This window comes from Aricia agestis, chromosome Z, assembly GCF_905147365.1.
Source record: "Aricia agestis chromosome Z, ilAriAges1.1, whole genome shotgun sequence".
In the NCBI taxonomy this organism is placed as follows: Eukaryota; Metazoa; Arthropoda; class Insecta; order Lepidoptera; family Lycaenidae; genus Aricia; species Aricia agestis.
In genome coordinates, this window is record NC_056428.1 from 38,147,962 (window position 1) to 38,168,851 (window position 20,890).

A 20,890-nucleotide genomic window follows, 5' to 3' on the forward strand; every position below is an offset into this window, starting at 1 on the left:
GCAGGGCGAGCAAAGTGAGCCCTAGTATATCCCGCAACCTCAGCACTTTACGGAACAATTACCACGCCAATTGATTTGTGCTTTAACTTAGTAATTTTTATCTATACATCTATACATATATATAAAATTGGAGTGTCTGTTTATAATATTGAAAGAACCGTTTTTTACTACATGCATATGAATGTACATACGGTACATATACCAAAATAGCACTTTTTACAATTTTTGTCTGTCTGTATGTCTGTCTGTTTGTTCCGGCTAATCTCCGAAATGGCTCGACCGATTTTGACGGGACTTTTATTGGCAGATAGCTGATATAATAAGGAGTAACTTAGGCTACTTTTTAACCGACTTCCGAAAAGGAGGAGGACATATTTTTACTTTTTTATTTTTTACCTATGTATTTTACAATTTGTTGACGCGGACGAAGTCGCGGGTAACAGCTAGTTTTTAATAAAAAGGTGTGTTATCAAATATCATCAGTCAGGCAAGGTTTGGTTACTACGAATAATAAAAACTAAGGAAAAGTAACTCGTTCAAAAAACATGCTCCACAATACTTGTCAAAAAACCGTAGTACCTTAGGTACATATTTCAATACATTTGCAATATTTAGGTGGCCATAAGCGGTATAAAGGCTGACTTTACATGACAGTTCGAAAGGAACCATATTTAAAACGGTAATAGTATGGGAGTTACGTTTTCTTAGTTTTTATTATTCGTAGTTTGGTTACTATAAAAAAAAGCTGCCTTAAAAATTATTACCACGCAGAAAAACAACGCGAACCCTCGCAACGCTCGGCTTTTAGCTAGTTATAATAAGTCATATCACTAATATAACCATATTTATAACCAGTTTATTGAAATAAAAATAGGTATACAAAAATAGCTACGGACGTGTCCGTTTCGGCTTTTTACTTTTTTGTTTCTCAAAAAAATATATTGTTATAGTCAGTAGTCTGTGCCACTCACTAGTTATTTGTCAACTGTCAGCTGTTCACTGTTGCTTCAATTTAGAAGTTGTCAAATGTCAAAAGTGCACTGTGCAGCGTGCTGCGTGGTGTAAACGAGGTTTTTTTTGGGTATTTTTATTCGTTTTATTTTATTTTTGTATAGAACCTCTAGATTGTTGTAGTAATTATTTATAGTACTATTAAAATTCAAAATATACTCACGAAAAGTATAGAGTACGTTGGCATTAGGTTGACACATCAGTAAATTTAGAATTTTATATTTTTCTAAAAATAAAATTGTAATTAATATCTACCGCCCACTGAAAGTAAATACTAAAACTTAAAAAATGAGTCAACTAACAGTGAGAATGCGTAAACAGCTGGGTCTGTTGGAAGGGGTTGCAATTATATTGGGCATCATATTCGGTAGTGGAATTTTTATATCGCCTAAGGACGTGCTAGAGAAAACAGGATCTGTGTGGGGATCGCTATGTGTTTGGGCCGCCTGTGGGGTCTTGGCCACTCTCGGAGCTCTCTCTTATGCTGAATTAGGTAAGATTTCCTCTCATTTCAAAATTAACTGATACATTTTATTTATCTTAAGTTTTAGTATTATATCTATAATTTTACAGTTGAATAGGGTAAAAATCCGCTCGACCTCTTTAAAATCTTCAAAAATCTTACAGACAAGTCCAGAAAGCTAATATTTATACATGTTTTTAGGAACTACCCTCGCCCAAAGCGGTGGTGATTACCACTACATAAACGAAGCATATGGACCGCTGCCTGCATTCTTGTACTTATGGGATGCCAACTTAGTTTTTGTGTAAGTTATTTGGTTTACATTAATAACCATACCACACAATACAACCTGAAAAATGCTTTCCGTTTTTAAAACAATGTCGAAACTCCCAAACCTATATATCTATACAGAGTCAGGAATTCTCTCAGCATCTTTCGAACCATGGTATACCTTGGTGCCAAATCTTACTAGTTGGTAGCATATGCTTAGAATATATACTGCTCACTTTAATATGTTTCCATATAAATCAGTGGTTCTTAACCGGTGGTCCGTGGACAACTGGTGGTCCTTAAAGGTATTCCAAGTGGTCCGCGAAACCATTGTAATAATACATGAGAATTCAGAAGTTAGTAAAGAGTATGAACTATGCAGTCACAAAAATCACATTAAATTAAAATCTCTAACTTTTAGATTTTTGCCAACCAAAAATTGAGTGCTAATTTTATAATTATTTATAGTTGTGCTTGTTTTCTTTATCAAACCACCACTTAATTTAGGTAAACCAACAGGGTCGTCCCCGGCAAGACAAACATTTAGTAAGATGGTCCCTCATGACTAAAAGTTAAGAACCACTGATATAAATTTTGAGGAGTTCCCTCGATTACTTATGGAATAATAATGAACATAAAAAAACGAACATAACACCTTCTCCATTTGAAGTCAGTTAAAATTGTAGCCTATGTGTTATTCTGATGTATAAGCTTATTGTAAAGTTTCATTAAAATCCGTTCAGTAGTTTTTGCGTGAACAAGTAACAAACATAAGTAAGACACACGTCCATACATCCAAACTTTCGTCTTAAGGGCTCATTTTCATTAGTTGTTAACTCGTACGGTATACAGCATATGGGGAGTCTATGATAATGAATAGCGCATGTCTATTGGTCGTGGCATGATCTCCCGCACCCCGCATGCGGGCCCTATCGACCAGTGAAAATGCGCCATTATAATATTAGTAGGATTACTGTCAATTTGTCTATCAAAAGCCTGATGTCACATCAGGCCTCATGTGTTTGACTGTTAAGAGTGTCACAGACAGAGCAGGTAATGTATATTAACGTACATTACATCCCGGGATGTATAACTTTACATTATATTATTAATGTATCACACACACAACAGGTAATGTAATGTATCTTTCCCTACATTTCAATGCAAAACGCCGCGGTTGACGCACATTTCAGCTGCTAAAGTGTTATACAGGCTGTTCTTATTTTTAATGTTGTAATAATATGGCCTTTCGAGTTACATGCTATTAGATTTACTAGATAGTTCATCAGAAGATGATTCGGATTGTAATTTTGATGCGCGCATTGTTACATATTGTGTCAAAAACAAAAACATCCAACGATGTGGATTGAAGATATTTGATTGAAAATATAGGCTCTGGGGAACAGACAGCAGTACCTGCTGTGAAGTGCTGTGATAAGGTGGCAAGTGGCAACACTGTGTGTATCTGTCTATCATACACATATAATATAATCATAGAAATTTTTGAACACCCTATGAAGAGAAGAGATGTATCGTAATATACAGAAATATATTGAGATGTATTTAGATGTATCAAAATATAAATGTATATTTTCATATAGCTCGGTATCTTAAGATACGAAGATGTAAAAATATACAATATAGCTGCTGTGTGTGGTCTCCTGAAGATTTCTATAGAAAGATGTATCGAGATGTATCGAAATGTATCATGCTATAATATACATCTTTACATTACCTGCTCTGTCTGTGACAGCCTTTATGTAGATAATGTTTTTTGTTGTTTAATTTATTTTTTTAAATAATATGCTATTCATTGGTCCTTAAAATAAAACAACATACATATTAGATAAAAGGGAGAATAATTTTTATTTTCTTGAGAAAATAAAAATTATTCTCCCTTTTTAAAAATTAAAAGGATATTTTATTTTCAAGTATTCAGTTTTTCTATTATTAGCATTCTAATTTCTTGTAACAAGTTGAAATTGGCCTTTGCTTAGTTAAAAGATTATTATTGATCTTTATTAAACTGGAATGTCGAGACGATTAATACTAATTTATTTTTCCGTAACATAGTATGATGTTCTCTGGCATATAAATTAATTGATGTAGCTGATAAGGATTAAAAACGAGGACATATTATTTATAATATAGAAACCAACTAGTGTAACTAGTGTTTTATTTTCGTGATGAAGATATTATCTAATGACTCAAAGGCATTAGTGGGATATGCATCTCGACTTCCGTAGATTAGACTTTAGACCATACTTGTCACATTTATGAAAAAATAAATACTCATAGAAAATATGTTTTCAGACCATCAACCAATGCAATCATGGCTCTAACCTTCGCTAACAACGTTTTGATGCCATTATATCCTGACTGTCCCATAGACTATACATGCAAGAAATTAGTAGCAGCCGCCACTATTGGTAAGTTACTTTTTATTATACTTGCAAAAAGATCAAATGTATGTCGGTCATTTCAAAGGAATGATTCGAGTTTGGTATTTTTTAACCAACTTCAAATAATCTGCCAAGTGCGAGTTGGACTCGCGCACGAAGGGTTCCTTACCACTATAGAGCAAAAATAAGAAAAATATGAGTGTTGTTGTATGGGAGCCCCCCTTAATTATTAATTTTATTTAAATTTGATTATAAATTATTAAAGTGCAAATAAAACTAAGTAATTTGTGAAAATTTCAGGCGGCTACCTGTTGTCATCATTAATAATAATAATAATATATAATAATCATTTATTTCGGACACTATACATCCATCCATAAGTATTAGTTATTTAGTTAGTAACTATTTTTTCTTAGACTAAGTTAGTAGTGTTAGTGATGATGTTAACTAGTGTTAATAACGAGAAAAAAATGTTGAAAAAATCACGTTTGTTGTATGGGAGCCCCGTTTAAATATTAAATTTATTTTGTTTTTAATAATGGGAGTCTCAGTCTAATAAAAGCGTTCAGAAATGTGCCAAATTTCAAAATTGTATGAATGTATATGTATGTATGTACGTATGTATGTATATGTATGTTTATTATGTATGTTTTTATGTTTGTGTTCGCATATCTCCGTAACTACAAGTCCGATATAAGTACAATTCTTTTTTTGTTGTACTAGGTATTATAAACGAATGAAAATTAAGAACAGAATAGGTTGAGGTTTAGTCGAATTTCGAAAAAGGCGCTACTGAAGAATAAGAATTGTTTCATACTTTTTAGATCGCCTAGATTTGTTTTTGCCTTGGAAGTCGGTTTCAATTTTTTGTTAAAAAATAATTGTTATAAGTAGACATAGGATTATATGCACAATGAAAGTGCCAAAATATGCACGAATAAATTGCTGAAATATGCACTGTCAAAAGTCATAATTAATTATATCAGTAGGATTTCTTCATGAAGATTCTGTCGGCGGTGCCGTTAATAAAATATGTTCCAATTTGCACCATGACATCAAATCTATGGTTTTTTACTCCATAAATTAATTTCGGCTTCAGTGTATAATATCATAATAGCTAGATTAGAGGAATATGACTGCATAATACTACTGAAATATGCGCAATCAAAGAAAAATTACCAAAATATGCACTAACGCCTAAAAACAGCCCATTATATTAGGTATAATATGCATTTGCACACACCTAATATTTAACATAGCTATCGAACAATGTTCTCCCGCGATGCATACAAGCTATCCGTCAGTGACGTCCTAACTCATTTACGGCCGTTCCCAATATTGGATCTATCTCTGGTTTGGCCCTACTAGAGATAGGAATAGCTCACATTAGACATTAGAGACATATATGTATTTTATGTCAATTGTGAGCTATTCCTATCTCTAGTAGGGCAAAACCAGAGATAGATCAAATGTTGGGAACGGCCGTTAAACTCATAGCTCACTATCAGTATGGAGCGTTTTCGGAAGGTTTATTTTTTTGATTTTCGAATTAATATATCTTGGAGAGTTTTTAAGATATTATGACTCATTCTTTCACCGATGTTTATATTTTTGAGAGATCATTTAAAATACCAATAACAAAAAACAGCCAAGTGCGAGTTGTACTCGAGCACGAAGGGTTCCGTACCACTACAGAGCAAAAACAGGCTAAAAATTGTGTTTTTTGTATGGGATTAATTATTCAATTTATTTAAATTTTATTATTAAGTAATTATTAAAGTACAAAATATACAACTGAGTGTTTTGTGAACATTTCAAGTTCCTATGTGTTGCCATTATTTATATCGAGCAAAAAATAGCAAAAAAGTCACTTTTGTTGTATGGCAGCCCCCCTTAAATATTTAATTTATTTTGTTTTTAGTATTTGTTGTTATAGCGGCAACAGATATATGTACACACTCTGTGAAAATGTCTGAAGTCTAGCTATAGCTGTTCTTGAGTTACAGCCTGGAGACACACAGACAGACAGACGGACAGACATCGAAGTCTTAGTAATAGGGTCTCCAGGCTGTAACTCAAGAACAGCTATAGCTAGACTATATAATTGGAATCTCGGAATCGGCTCCAACGATTTTCATGAAATTTTGTATATAGGGGGTTTCGGGGGCGATAAATCGATCTAGCTAGGAATCGTTTCTAGAAAATGTCATTTTCATCGAATACCGAGCGAAGCTCGGTCAAACAGCTAGTGTATGGTTTACATGAAAACTATAAAAACTATCGGGCCTCTCCCGGCAGCGGGCGATGACTTTCATTATCAAAATACGTCAAAATCGATTTAGAGGTTTGAGTATAAAATGTAACAGACAAATATACTTTCGCATTACTAATATTCGTATATTGTGCTCAAAATATTATCCAGGTTTATCGCATGTTAACTCGAACTTAATAAAGTTTTAATTCCAAAACCAATCATAGCATATCGGAAGTTCGAAAGGCGAACCAGCTTCCCAAGTTGATTAAATTTCATATTGCAATCAGTCAATACTTGCATTCCCCCTACGCAGCTACGCCCTGTACATCGGTGTACTGATATATCGTGAATGTATTACAATAGCCATACGCTGATGCGGGGGGTGTTCTAGCACCCCCGTAGGTCCCCCTTTAGTTCCCCCTGTTAGGTACCCTGGCCGCCATTGCTGTCTAGACTTGCGCTGTGCCCGGGTGCAACATAGCTTTCCCAGCTAGTTTGTTTTCAGCCGGCTTAGCTCACAGCCTTATATGTGCAAGGTGCCGTTATCATGTAAGTTTTTTTTTTTTATATTGAAGCGTCGTACATTGTAGCATTGTCGTTAAAGTTTATGTTTTGTTTTTTTTAAATACTTGTATGTATCAATTTAGTAAAATTATTCCAATACATAACAATTTCAAAAAGAAGCAGAATGAACATAAATTTTATAAAATAATTTATAACTAAATCGGGTTTCGTAAGCGGTGCCTATATTTAAGTATTTCACGGGAGCCTTTGTTATGCTACGAATCCTTAGGAAGACCGCCAACGCACCACCTGACCACCGTCACGCGGCAGCTGTGGCGGGCTAAGACCAAAATTTTATGTGGCCGAGATAGATTTTGCGAGGCCCCCTAATGGATGACGCAAGAGGACGGATTTTGTTGAGAGAAAGAATTATTGTTTTCAGACAATGATTTTTTAAAATAAAAATGTGGGTCTCAAAACGCGTAAATCCCAAAAATAAATCCTCGTGTTTCAAGAGGCGCAAGGCCCCTTGGACCGCGAGGCCGTGGGCGGTCGCCCACATCGCCCACGCCTTCGCCGCCTCTGCGCGGCAGCGGCACGCGGCGCGGACACAGCATCCCTTTACACAATATGCTATTTTTCGGCACTCATTTTTCAATCGTTGAACAGGCAAGTCTCATTATTTGTTAATTAATTGTAAGATTAAGAGGATACACCAGGGGCTAGAGAAATGAAAAAAAAGTACGTGTAATATGTATAGCTGTCTCCCTTACCTCAAGCCTATACCGCAGAACGCGATAGAGACAACTGCAGAAAATCAACGATTCGTTGTCCCCTGATTCCTTCTCCAAAACTTAACCGATTTAAGTACTTTTTTCTTTAAAGATTAAAGAAAGGTTTAAGCTGTGTTCCTATGTTTTTTTTTTTTTTTTGTATAATCTAGCCTGTTTCAAATCTGTTTTCTGGATGTTTGAACACAGCAGAAAAATCTGGCCATTTTTTTGGGTTTTGGAACGTTCATATCTTATTTAATAATTAAATTATGAAAAAAAAGAAAACATAGGGACATTGTATTAGTGGCCGTAGATATTCAGGAAAAAAATTATAACTACTAGCACTATCCAGAGAGGAAACAGGGGACAACGTTTGTATGAAAAAAAGGCCGGTGTGGACTCCTCTTAACTCGTCGCTGGCCAGTTTTTTTTTGCTTGAACTTAGCTTGACATAATATTATTAGTTGTTGAAATTGCACACGTAATTATTACTAATTAATTCCGTTAAGTCGCTGTTTAAATGCAAGTTAATTGAAAGTTACGGTTCGTGTCGCTATGTAAGTGGCATAACATCCAATTAGTTATAGTAAATTCTCATGCTAATAAGTAATAGGGTGAAATGACTAGTGATTCGACAGTACTAGTCATTGGACAGAGCACAAAAACATATTAATATTTATTGAGGTTGCTTTAAAAACTACCTGTTTTTCTTAAAAACAGGCAGTATTTAAAGCAACCTTAATGAATATTGTGTTTTTGTGCCTTGTCCAATAACTGGTACTGTCCAATCACCCTAGTTACGAACGATAAGTAATAACTAATAAGTAATAACTAACTCATGTTAATCGAACTTTTGAAGCTCAGAAAGATAGCACTTTCTCGGATCAAAAGTTTTAACGTATCGGCTATAATCTACACTAATATTATAAAGCGGAAGAGTTCAGAAGAGGTCCGATTTGAAAAATTCTTTCAGTTTTCATTGCATCAGTAATTTCATGAAAATTTTTGAACATTTTAATTGTGATAAAAACTAGCCAAGTCAAATCTAAACTACTTTAAGGTCTCAAATTATTTAAAAAACAGCAATTGTTATAGATATTAAATAATGCAGAGAAATAGACTCTATTATTTGTTCATAATTTTATTTGGTTCCTATAAATACATCTTTCAATTTTCCATAGAACTTGGGCCTTGGCACTCATTTAGATCTCCATTCTTTTTACGGTGAAGTCCATAGACAAGCATAATGTTTGTATTGAACTTGGATCTTTTTAGGGTTCCGTACCCAAAGAGTAAAAACGGGACCCTATTATTTGTAACATTTATGTTTTTGGTGGGATATCATTACTTTTTGTAAACAAAACTTTCCGAGCAAGTGTAGACACCTAAATCTTCCCAGTGCAAACTTACATTATTCGACTAGAATCAACCTTAACCGATTCAATGCGGCGCACCTTTTTGAAGACTTTCAGTCGTGGCGGCATACAATTTTCCCGTGACACGTGAGCCGTGTCATACGCTATAGGAGTAGATGACACGGCTACCGTGTCATCCGCCACGTTCAAAAAGCTTTATGTTTTTTTTTTGTTTTTACGCTTGTATTAACTTAATTTATTTAATTGAACTCAAACTATTGTTGTTGACGGAAGGCTACGTTGTTTTAAGTTGATTTCGAGTAGTTTTACTAAGTGTAAACCTAAAAATGGCAGGTAAGCGATTTTTTTATTCAGATGTTGCAAACCTTTTGTAGGTTTCAAAGTTAGAAAAATGAGTAGTAATATTTTTTATCCGACTTCCAAAAAAGAGGAGGTTATACGTTTGGCTGTGGATATTTTTTTATGTGTGTTGAACGATTACTCCGCCGTTTGTGAACGGATTTTCAAAATTTTTCTTTTGTTGTATAGGGTATTTGTTCCGATTGATCCGGTTCCGAGTTGGTACCATGTTCACAAAAGTGGTGATCTGATGATGGGAACCATGAAGACTCCCAATATTACTTCTTTATTTTCTTAAAAGTTTACTATTAAAAAGCCCGGCCGCACATTATCCGAATTTATTATCAGAAAAAGTCGGACGCTCATACATTTTGACACGTCAGAATTCTGATAGTATGCGGGGTCCACAACAAAATGTATGAACAGAGTACGTTCCGGCGGGCGTCCGAATTTTAGTGATCAGAAATTTTGGATAACGTACGGTGGGCTAAAAAAGGAGACAGTACCTACTTTTTTCAATTCACAGAATATTCAGAAAGGAAGCCTATAAGCTTGTTTTACGTAGAAAATTTAGATGGTTTTGTTCGGAGCAGAACCTTCTAAAGTGTAATTTAAGGGAGATACAATCGCTTTTTAAATGACACGGCTCACGTGTCATACGCCACACGTTAAAAACCCATAAGACGCGGCTGCCGTATAATCCGCAATGAATGCACCTTTTAAAAAAGGTTGACGGCCCCTACTTTTTTTCAATTCACAGAATATTCAGAGGCGAAGCCTATAGGCTTGTTCTACGTGGAAAATTAAGATGATTTTGTTCAGAGTAGAACCTTGTAAAGTGTAATTTGAGGGAGATACAATCGTTTTTCAAATGACACGGCTCCCGTGTCATACGCCACACGTTAAAAACGCGTATGACACGGCTCCCGTGTCATCCGCACTGAATCGGTTAGGGGGCTGTTTCACCATTTCCTGATAAGTGTCGGATATGCTATCCACAACTTATCTGACAGTTACTCTAACTTCACCTGTCAGATACGTTATGAATAGCCTATCCCAAATTTATCTGGAAGTGGAGAAACAGACCCTAAAGGCTTGTTTCACCACTTCGACTAAACCTCAACTTATTCTGTACACTTTTACTCAATTTTAATTGTTTTGAAGTCGGTACCGGCTAAGTTGTCAAGTATCTCAGTTCTAGGCTGGTACCGACTTCAAACGAATGAAAATTGAGTACAGAATAAGTTGAGGTTTAGTCGAATTTTGAAAAAACCACTAATGAAGAATAAGAATTATTTAATACTTTTTAGATCATTTTAAGAATATTGTTTTTACCTTGGAAGTCGGGTTCAATTTTTTGTTAAAAAATAATAATAGCCTCGGTGCGTATCATGCATGAGAGCTAGTTTGGAGATTACGACGATATATAATGCGAGTCGCGACTAAAATATGCACAAATGAAGAGGAAACGTGATGCTTATTCGAGCACTACCTTTAACCGTCGTTGATGAAATTGTGGATACGACTTATACAGGCCACAGAAGACAGTTATGCTAACTTTTCTTCTGATCGGCTTTTCCTTGTCCTACGGACCCTAATTATGGGCCTCTCTCTCTTTACGATAAATGTAACTATCTACGATGCCAATTAGGGTCACTCTAGTTTTCATACAAAATTATCCAAAACGTAGCATTAGACTATCAAAACTTTTATTCATTCGTAAAATCAATACTATGTACATCCAATATCCATACATACAAACTTTCGCCTTTATAATATTAGCTATGATATTAGTAGGATGATACCAAAATGGGCTATGTTTTTAACAAAAATATTTTGTTGTAGGACTCCTAACTTTCATAAATGCATATGATATAAAATTCACAACACGCATTCAAAATGTATTTATGTTCACCAAGATCGCTGCGTTGGTCGTCATAATTTTTGGCGGGATTCTGTGGATGGCAAAAGGTTGGTATAATTTTTGTTTTTCAAAATCTAAAACATATTATACTTACCAATGATTTTAAAAGTAAAGAAAAATCGTTTTTGATTAATAAGAAAGCGGACGCTATTTTTATCAACGTCTATAATTTTCCGCTGTTATATAAATATTCCCAGCATCCGCAATAAACCCAGACATCTAGATTGCTAGGACCTAGGTAGTCTATCCAGACGCTCTACACAGGAAGTCTGGAAAGCGTATTGATCGCATTTTTTGCAGTTCGCGTGTAGACAGAACGCCTACTGCTTGCACTTTTGAATTTCGAATAAAGTAACAGCATTTGAATTTCGAATAAAGTTGTCTATGGAACTTAATTTAGAATGTAAACTTTACATTGAAGATATACAAGATGTAAAATAAGTGGTTAAATTTAGAGTTTAAATTAGAGATCACTCTCAAAATTGCAGCCCTTAAAGAGCAAGATTTTTTGTGGCATTTTTTCATACAAAGGTGAGAAACAAAGTTACTCTTTTAGGGCTGCTACTTTCACAGCGAACTCTACACACCCTAAAGTAATCACTTGGTTTTGTTACACCTTGTATAAAAGAAAATTTTAAAAAATCTACTTTTTTTAGGTGGTGTCGAACATTTTGATAATGGCTGGGATGGAACTGTGTCCTCTGTCAGCGATTGGTCCGTTGCATTCTACTTCGGCATATTTTCGTACTCTGGATGGTAAGTTTTTGAAGTACCCTTATTTTACAAACCTTTCTGTAACTCATAATTGAGATGCATTGACCAGTCATTCCTCCAGAGTCCAGATTAGCCAGTCTATGCTGTCAGAATACCTTAAATTCTTATTGAAAAAAAGCAGGACGAGTGGTTCACCAAACTTATTATCTAGCAACCCTTTATACCCAACTTAATCCAAAATCATTAAGTTCATTGTTATTAATGGAGAGTACTGAGTACAAGGGGGACTGGAAGTTAATCCATCCCCTATGCACTTTAATAAAAATGTACTTACAAGCAATATCTAATCCTTTACCGGTGTAGACGAAAAATATGGGTAAAGAGAATTCCCTGCACGAGTGAAAGCAAAGAAGAAACAACTTTATTCCCTGAATATAGAAGTTGTTTTGGATTTTACTCTCCTGTAAACCAATTGGGTGTAAATGCACTTTCGAAATATCTATGATTGAATAGTAAAAACCGTCAGTTTAATCATAAAACGCTCTTAAAATGTACACAAAAGTACTTAAAGATATTTTTAAAGTTCCATACCCAAAGAGCTTGAAAAAGTGATGTATCTATTACTTTAATGTCTATATGGTCGTCCGTTTGTCACTATTACTGTTGTATATCCGCGTTTTAAACTGAATTGAAAAGTTTCTCGCCACTAAAAAGATTCACAAAGTTTGCAGACTTCAGGAAAACTTGTTTTCAAAGTTGCTCTATATAAGTTGTAGCGTCTTGAATATTTCAATAAGTCAACGACCAACGACCGGTTGATTTCCAAGTTCAATTCATGCTGATTTAACAAGTTGCAACTTCGAGTGACACTGTCTCAACAAAAAGGTCTTGGGTTTACAAAATTGGTTTTAAATTTTTGAAAATTCCCACAAGTTTTTATAACCTGAAGAAACCGCTGATAGTAGTCATAGGCTATGTTCAGTTTCTCTTATTGTTGCTATATTAAGTTTGTACGAATAAAGAATTTTTCAATCATAACTTCACTTACGAAGTTATGATTGAATCTCTATTCTCTTAAGAATAGAGATTGCTTCATAGGCATGTAGTAGACCTATCTACTAAACTATGTATTTTTATTTACATTTCCATCATAATTAATTGAAACAAAGTTTATGTAAGACCTTTTGCGTTGACCAATGTTGTGATAATTGGCCACTAGATGATAATCATTTCCATTATTATACCCCCGAGAAATTGGATGATGTCATCTTAATCTTCTAATTTTCAGATGTGTCCTATTTGTTATATAATTACTCAAGCTGCTACCAAAAATATAATTAGTAGGGCATAGTCCCAGTTCTACTCTAAAGACATTATTGGACGTATTCGCGCCCTAAATGGGGCCAAAACTAAGCTTCGCACCCAGAGCATTAATTAATGATTACTTATCTTTAATTTAAATAAGAATTTGTCAAAAAAATATATACTTAATATGGATTTATGTCAAAATCTTAATTAAGTAATGAGTGCGGCCGCGAAAACTAGTTTTCGTATCAAAATACTTTATAACGGGTAAAACAATTGAAAATATGAGGACTTCATTAAGAGTATTTAGTCCTTTATGAGCTGGTTAGTGACTGGTTTCGATAAATTAAGATGAAGTCAGGTTGACGTCATATTTACCACCTATCTAAGTTTACTTACGTTAATTCGTTGGACCCAAACAGTTAAGTGTTAACATAATTTTATGAAAACTGTTGATCTTTAGTTTAAATATACTTAGCTTAAATTAAAACAGTGGTGAAAATCTTCAGTAATTATATTATTATGTTAAAATTAGCAGAATGAAGAGAACATTCCGTGTAGAGCACGCGGTAAAATTTCAAGGGAGATGCACAAATAAAATTTCAAGGGAGATACACAAATAACTTCACAGCGCAGGTTCTAAATTATACCAAAGATATAATACAGTTAAAGGGATCTTTAAAAGCTTGATTGCCGATATGCCCCTGCATATCGGCAATCAAGCTTTTAAGGATCCCATATCGATATTTCAACCCCTGTTGAAATATCGATATTTTCTAAATTACTCTTGGACGGCCCTTTATTTGCTCTGTTGTGTTGCACAGTGCTTTACGAACACTGTGACAAAATATTATATTATGTACTTATAGATCGAATGTCATCGATATCAAAAAGCCGGACAAAGCAGCCAGCTTGGCCGGACATTTCTACAAAAAAGTCCTGCTATCGAATACTCAGAATCTGAACTCTTTGTGTAGGAATACGTTCGTAATTTTTGTTTTATTAAAAAAAATAGATATAATTTTACATTTTATTTGGTGTAAGACCTTCTAAGCTTATTTCTAAGATTTTCATATGAAATTATTGATTCAAAGCTCTACAAAAGCCGGACTCCTCTTAATTTTCAATTAAATAATTATACACTTTCCTTGCACTTATTCCACTTTATTTTAATACGAGCTTTTGCCCGCGGCTTCGCTCGCGTTAAGAAGTATTATTATATACAAACTTTCATCCCCTATTTTAACCCCTTGGGTTTGGAATTTATCAAAATCCTTTCTTAGCGGATGCCTACGTCATAAAATCTACCTGCATGCCAAATTTCAGCCCAATCCGTTCAGTGGTTTGGGCTGTGCGTTGATAGATCACTATGTCAATCAGTCAGTCACCTTTGAGTTTTATATATATAGATATTTATTACAAAATTGTTAAATACACAACAATACACACAATACACACAATCATATCCTCTTAATTTTGGCCGGACACGCAATCAAAAAGCCTGACTGTGTCCGGCTTTATCTGGACGCCTGGCAACCCTAAACGCGCTGTACTGTCATCACTCCACTCATCATCACGAGTTGACTCATGAGCGTAGCCAGCCTTGGGCTTAGGGTGGAACAGCAGTCAACCTATTCCCCCCCCCCCCCGTTTTGTTTTTGTAACTATGGATATTAACAGCTATTTTCGTTGTTTGTATAAGATTTTTTTTTTGTTTAATTAGGCACCTTATAGGTCAGAGCCAGGGTGGGGCAAGCGCCCCAGCTTGCCCCAGTGTGGCTACGCCCATGCGAATCCTAAACGCAGCTATGTGACATATGACATTATTATACCGTTGCAACCAACGGTTGCAACTACACGCCGCACTGAAACGCAACGAGAAATTATTCCTTTGTTTCTTCGCTATCGTTCCACTGATAACTCAAATATTTTAGGAACTACTTAAACTTCATGACGGAAGAGCTGAGGAATCCGTTTAAGAATCTGCCCCGCGCTATCTACATCTCACTACCTATGGTGACGGCGATATATGTATTGGCCAACGTGTCATATTTGGCTGTACTCGGGCCCGCTAACGTGAGGACTACTGAGGCTATTGCTGTGGTAAGTTTTTTGTTACTAACTTCACTGAATAGTGAATATTTTGTATGACCTTTACAGTAGCCATAAACAATCACAGAATAAGCCAAAATTTCACTTTTAGCGAATGCCTAGTCTAAACATTGGCACCGGTAACGAAGGAGAGCATGTCATATTATTTCCATTGTATTCATTATTCACCTGTCATTGTCCATCGGTGCTCAAAGAGTTGATGCCGTATTATTAGACGTTATTATTATTATCTATGGTCGCTTCACACCACGTCAGTCTGGCCCCGTGCTAAGTACCCGAAGGACTTGTGTTACGGGTACCAGACAACGGAAATATATTTAATACTTTTATATTAAGTATACATATATTTCAGATTTTTATTATATGATACACATTATGTGAACGTGAAAACCTGTCATTGGCTTTCTTTTTGTATAATGTCGATTCTATTGTATTGTAAATTAAAGCTGTTGGTTTTCCAAAATAAATAAATAAAATAAAATTATTTAATACACATTACACATCCATGACCCAGAAACTTTGAAAACTTTTTGTTCCGTCGGCGGGATTCGAACCCGCGACCCCCGGCTAGAGCTACCAACAGCCCACCAACTGAGCCACAGAGGTCGTCTTTATATTATTTCATTAGTGTGTTCAAGCTGGATGAAAATAATTATCTTCTATTTCTTTTTTTGACCAAACTACTACATGACACAAAATTATGATATTACCAAATCCAAAAAATTGCGTTTCTTACGAAGCGAGACTACTTAGAATCGGAAACCTTATTGGATGATCACTATTTTATTTTCCCTTAAAATGTCGCGATGTATTTGGTCACCGCTATGTGACTTACGTTGTATAACAGTAATTCGGACCACCTCACCAGTTGCCGACTAGTTATTACCTAATAACGGTAATGTTATGTTGTTTATGAGCTCACTATCGTAGCCTAATGCTTCTTAGATTACTGGCCTACAAAGTATGCAAATTGAGAAACTTCCTAGAAGCGGTAGTTGGCTAGATTGCCTAGGATTTATGCTCTAGTAATAAATTTTTGAAGTAACTCCATGGTGTCCTACTTGAGCTGATATGCAGACGGCTAATTTTTTTATTCATTTTCTTTTGGTATATTCCACTTTAAATGACATGCTCTCAACACAAAGCAATAATTATGTTAGTTAATTTAATTAATACGTGAACCGTCTTTTGTCAGATTTCGCCTTTACCTTAAAATTGACTGTGTTTAGGAATATCGGATCGGAAGATCTATATCGATAGTAAGGTGAACTTTACTACAAATATAGCAATGCATAATACAGACACAATAGCAAAATGTTAGCAAAAGCCTATAGAGACCACAGCTGAGATGAAAAATCTCTGTTCAAAGTTCAAACGCTGTTTTTTCATTTGTGGCTAGATTTCATCCGACGATATTATCTTTCTGAACTTTTGAGACTACATTTATAACTTGCAAACAGAAACCAATTATTCACAAACATACCAAAATCGAAAAAAGAAGAATATAGGTGTGGATTGACGAACCCACCTATCAGCAAAGGCGCTCGGCTTAACATGGTGTTAAGAATCTCTTACTGACTGAAGTTTCTCCCCTGTTTTACTTGACAGTTAATTAATTCAAAGCTTAATTTCCGAACACTCTTGGAGTGGACTGTGTTATCATTTTGTTTATTTTCCAGGACTTTTCCGTTGCTGCTTTAAGCTACTTCAAATACGCTATGCCACCTCTAGTAGCCATTGCTATTCTTGGTGGCCTATCTGTGCATATAATGGCATCTTCTAGAATGTGCTTCGCTGGCGCCAGAAACGGCCATATGCCAAAATTATTGGCGCATATCAACGTGAAATGTATGTCGCCGATGCCCTCGCTTGTGTTTTTGGTAAGATATGGCCTTGATTTTAATTTCTGATAATGGTGTTGTATAAAATAAGGTCTATACTCAATGGATAGTAAGTAGACTCTAAAAATGTCATGTAGGCTACAGCTAAAAAACTCCTTTGTGGTATATATTAAAGAAGTGTTTCCAAAATTTTGCCAAGAAATATGTATCCATGCGACAGATGTATAAAGTTCTGCGCCAGATCTCTCACCAGTTGTGTCAGGTCACGAAAATACAGGACATTATAAGACGATAATATATTTATTATAAAACCACCACCACCAAAAATTTTAATCAAGTACTTAGTCATCACTTAACCATAAAAATCTATATATTGTAGATGCTGATCTCAATGGTAATGCTGATACCCAATGATCTGACGATGCTGATAACATACTGTACCGTGGTAGAGTCCTTCTTCACGACCCTCAGTTGTAGCGCCGTGCTGTGGCTGCGATACAAGAGACCCGACCTGCCTAGACCTATTCGGGTAAGTTTGAATAATGTATAACTCATGCTAAATTTTACAGATCTTTATCAGCAGACTCAGCATGGATACCGTGGAAGCCGTTTCTTTCTACGGAAGAATAGACAAAGTGACAGATAGACGTAGGAAATCCGCCATTTTATCACTCAAATCTGTCAATATGGCGATTCTTTCCCGTTTCTAATGTTGGCTAAGCCTGCGGATGTCTTGACTACATAGTGCAACTGATAGTCTATTGACTATACGCTATAGTATTTAGTCTAGTCTTGTAGTGTTGTCCGCTGAGCCGCGGTTAGCTATTTATTTTCACTTAAACAAAATATTGCTATTGCGTCTAAATATTAGATAGAAAAGAAATGAAAAAGAAAATTATTAGTGTCAATGGAAGCCTTGTGTAGCCAGTTGCCACAACAGTTCCGCCGGCAAAAGTTACAAAATGTAAACATGGGAGTTGCTTCTCAGTGACTATCAATTATGCATTTATTTAAAATACAAATGGATCTGCTCTGCGACCGAATTCAATAAAAACGCAGGTTTAGTGTAACTTATTCTCTAGCGAGCATTCGTGCAGTCAGTACGTCGTGTTACGGGTATTACAGCCTACAGGTACTGACTGCAGGAATACTCACTGTGCAATAAGTTACTCTTTCACAAAAAATCTACTGAACGCAATACGGATTTAAGTCAGTCGATGCGATATCACATTTTACTCAGTCGATGCGATATCACATTTTGCTCAGTCGATGCGATATCACATTTTACTCAGTCGATGCGATATCACATTTTACTCAGTCGATGCGATATCACATTTTACTCAGTCGATGCGATATCACATTTTACTCAGTCGATGCGATATCACATTTTACTCAGTCGATGCTATATCACATTTTGCTCAGTCGATGCGATATTACATTTTACTCAGTCTATGCGATATCACATTTTAGTCAGTCTATGCGATATCACATTTTACTCGGTCGATGCGATATCATATTTTACTCAGTCGATGCGATATCACATTTTGCTCAGTCGATGCGATGTAACATTGTCAATGCGATGTCACATTCTAAAGCGTCTCAAAATACTCAAACAAAGAAGTTTTATTTGTTTCTCAGGTTCAACTCTGGATGCCGGTTATTTTCGTGGTTATCTCTGCTGTGCTGATGGTTGCGCCGGTGGTTTCGCAACCCGTGGCGGTGCTGGGAGGTTTCCTCATGACGGTCTCCGGTATACCGGTCTACTATCTATTGGTGAAGGCACAGTTCAAAGCCGTCCAGAATTTCTCATGTAAGTATTATGTGTATTATATTATAGTTGTTTAAGCAAAAGCAACATTGCGCTTTGGCTTCAGTCTCGAAACCAGCGGGCAGCGGGCCGGGAGCGGCGCGTGACAATGTAAAGATTTATATGAACAGGCCCCGATTGGCGTGACGCACGGCGTACTGGAGGGCTTATTATTATATTAATACGCGATTGAAAAATGCGGAAGCGTAGGTGAATAAAATTTTGCACAGTTATAGTTTATATGTTGAAGGAGTGCATCGAGCTAATAATCTTTTTGAATGACAAGCCTATAAACACGAATTATACTCTTTTGTTTATGGTTGAAGTCAGTTGTCAAATTAAAAATGGATTGTTATTTTTTATTAAATCTGAAATAGTCAATACTTTAAATAAAGAGCCAAAAGAAGAAGATAATTAAATTTAAGGTAGAATTTCGACCATTGGGCGATCTCTAGTCCGTAATCCATATAAATATATACATTGTCACGTGCCGCACCACGCCGCGCCGCTCCCGCCCCGCTGCTCGCTGTTTTGAGAGTTGAGACTGAAGCCTTAGCGTTTGATGTGATATAGCAGATATGAGGGGCCTTTCCTTTCATGCGTGTCGTCGCCCGCACGCAGATCTGGTCCGCATGAAAGCTGACCGCATCCCATCATTTCATATTTTTCCTGTCATACGTGTTGCTCGCATGCAAAAGCGTCCTTTTGTGCGGTCTGTGGGGTCAACAAATAACTTTATGATGCTATCCTACTCTGACACGTATATACGTGTTTTGTAAAAATAATTTGTTAAAATTCATAAAAAATGCAAAATAATTAAATTCCTAGTTCTTATTTTGAGTGTAAATTCTTGAAGTCAGCGCATTGTTGATCCTTACAATCGAATTTATATTAGTTTCCTGTAAAAATGAAACATTAATAAAATAAAGGGTTAATAATAATTATTATATTTTATTTTCAGCTAAATTCGAACACTTGTGTCAAAAATTGTTCATGTGTGCACTCGAAGATGCCGTCGTCGAGGAATCAAAAGAATAAAAAGAGAAGAAGAAATTTTACTTAAATATCATAATAAAGATCTTGAAGCCAATATTGACCAATTACAATGAATCTCAAAAAATGCCAAAGCAGAATCTGACCAATCACAAGCAAGTATCAAGATGGTCAAGTACGAAAATCATTTTTGAAGAATCCATAATGTATTTTTTACGGTACGCCTAAAATTTCAAAGAGTATTTTGATGTAGATATTTTGTATTATAATGCGATCTACAAATTACGGTACAGTAAATGTAGACGCGTAATTTGTAGATCTGTGTTTATGGTTAAACTTATTAAACATTGCCACGATCAAAGTACACTTGGATAAAGTCTCACTGGGTTTGTACTTTTTAACTCAAATCGAAGCAAGAAAAAGTAAGATCAAAGCAGACTTGACGGCCAACTATTCTCAGCCATATTGTTTGGCATAAGAAACCAGTACGGTAACTACATTTTGTAAATGTACGTAAACCGACATCAAAGTACTCTCAGATGCAGTTCACTAATCAAAGTTGACTTTTTCCAAGAACTTGTATCGTGTCAACGCAGATTATAAGTATGTTTCAAAATTTTACCCAGTTTACTAACCAGTAATAATTGTGACATCTTAAATCCGATGCCATATTATGCCGGTGTTCCACTAATAACACAAGTATGACGTATTATGATGACATCCCAGCTAAGTCAAAAATGTAAATAAATTGGTGTATATTTTATAACAGTGGTACTCAAATACGTTTTGGTTTTTTTTTTGG

The 20,890-nt window shown here is 35.5% G+C and overlaps 1 protein-coding gene across 1 annotated transcript; it reads left to right on the top strand.

The window, feature by feature from the left end:
* Window positions 1-1,046: 1,046 nt before the first annotated feature.
* Window positions 1,047-20,525, top strand: LOC121739037 (Y+L amino acid transporter 2). The gene is made up of 10 exons (XM_042131351.1): window positions 1,047-1,504; window positions 1,676-1,778; window positions 4,058-4,173; window positions 11,238-11,363; window positions 11,973-12,072; window positions 15,270-15,438; window positions 17,127-17,327; window positions 17,668-17,817; window positions 18,927-19,098; window positions 20,057-20,525. Exons 1-10 carry the CDS (start codon window positions 1,300-1,302, stop codon window positions 20,131-20,133), a joined length of 1,419 nt encoding a protein of 472 aa, XP_041987285.1. The 5' UTR covers window positions 1,047-1,299; the 3' UTR covers window positions 20,134-20,525.
* The last annotated feature ends 365 nt before the right edge of the window (window positions 20,526-20,890 follow it).

What these genes read in the sequence shown, in the direction of transcription:
- LOC121739037 (XM_042131351.1), top strand. Translation starts at nt 1,300, where the DNA reads ATGAGTCAACTAACAGTGAGAATGCGTAAACAGCTGGGTCTGTTGGAA. An exon ending in TCTCTCTTATGCTGAATTAG is followed by an intron (nt 1,505 to 1,675) that starts GTAAGATTTCCT and finishes ACATGTTTTTAG; the next exon opens with GAACTACCCTCGCCCAAAGC. An exon ending in CTACTGAGGCTATTGCTGTG is followed by an intron (nt 15,439 to 17,126) that starts GTAAGTTTTTTG and finishes TTTATTTTCCAG; the next exon opens with GACTTTTCCGTTGCTGCTTT.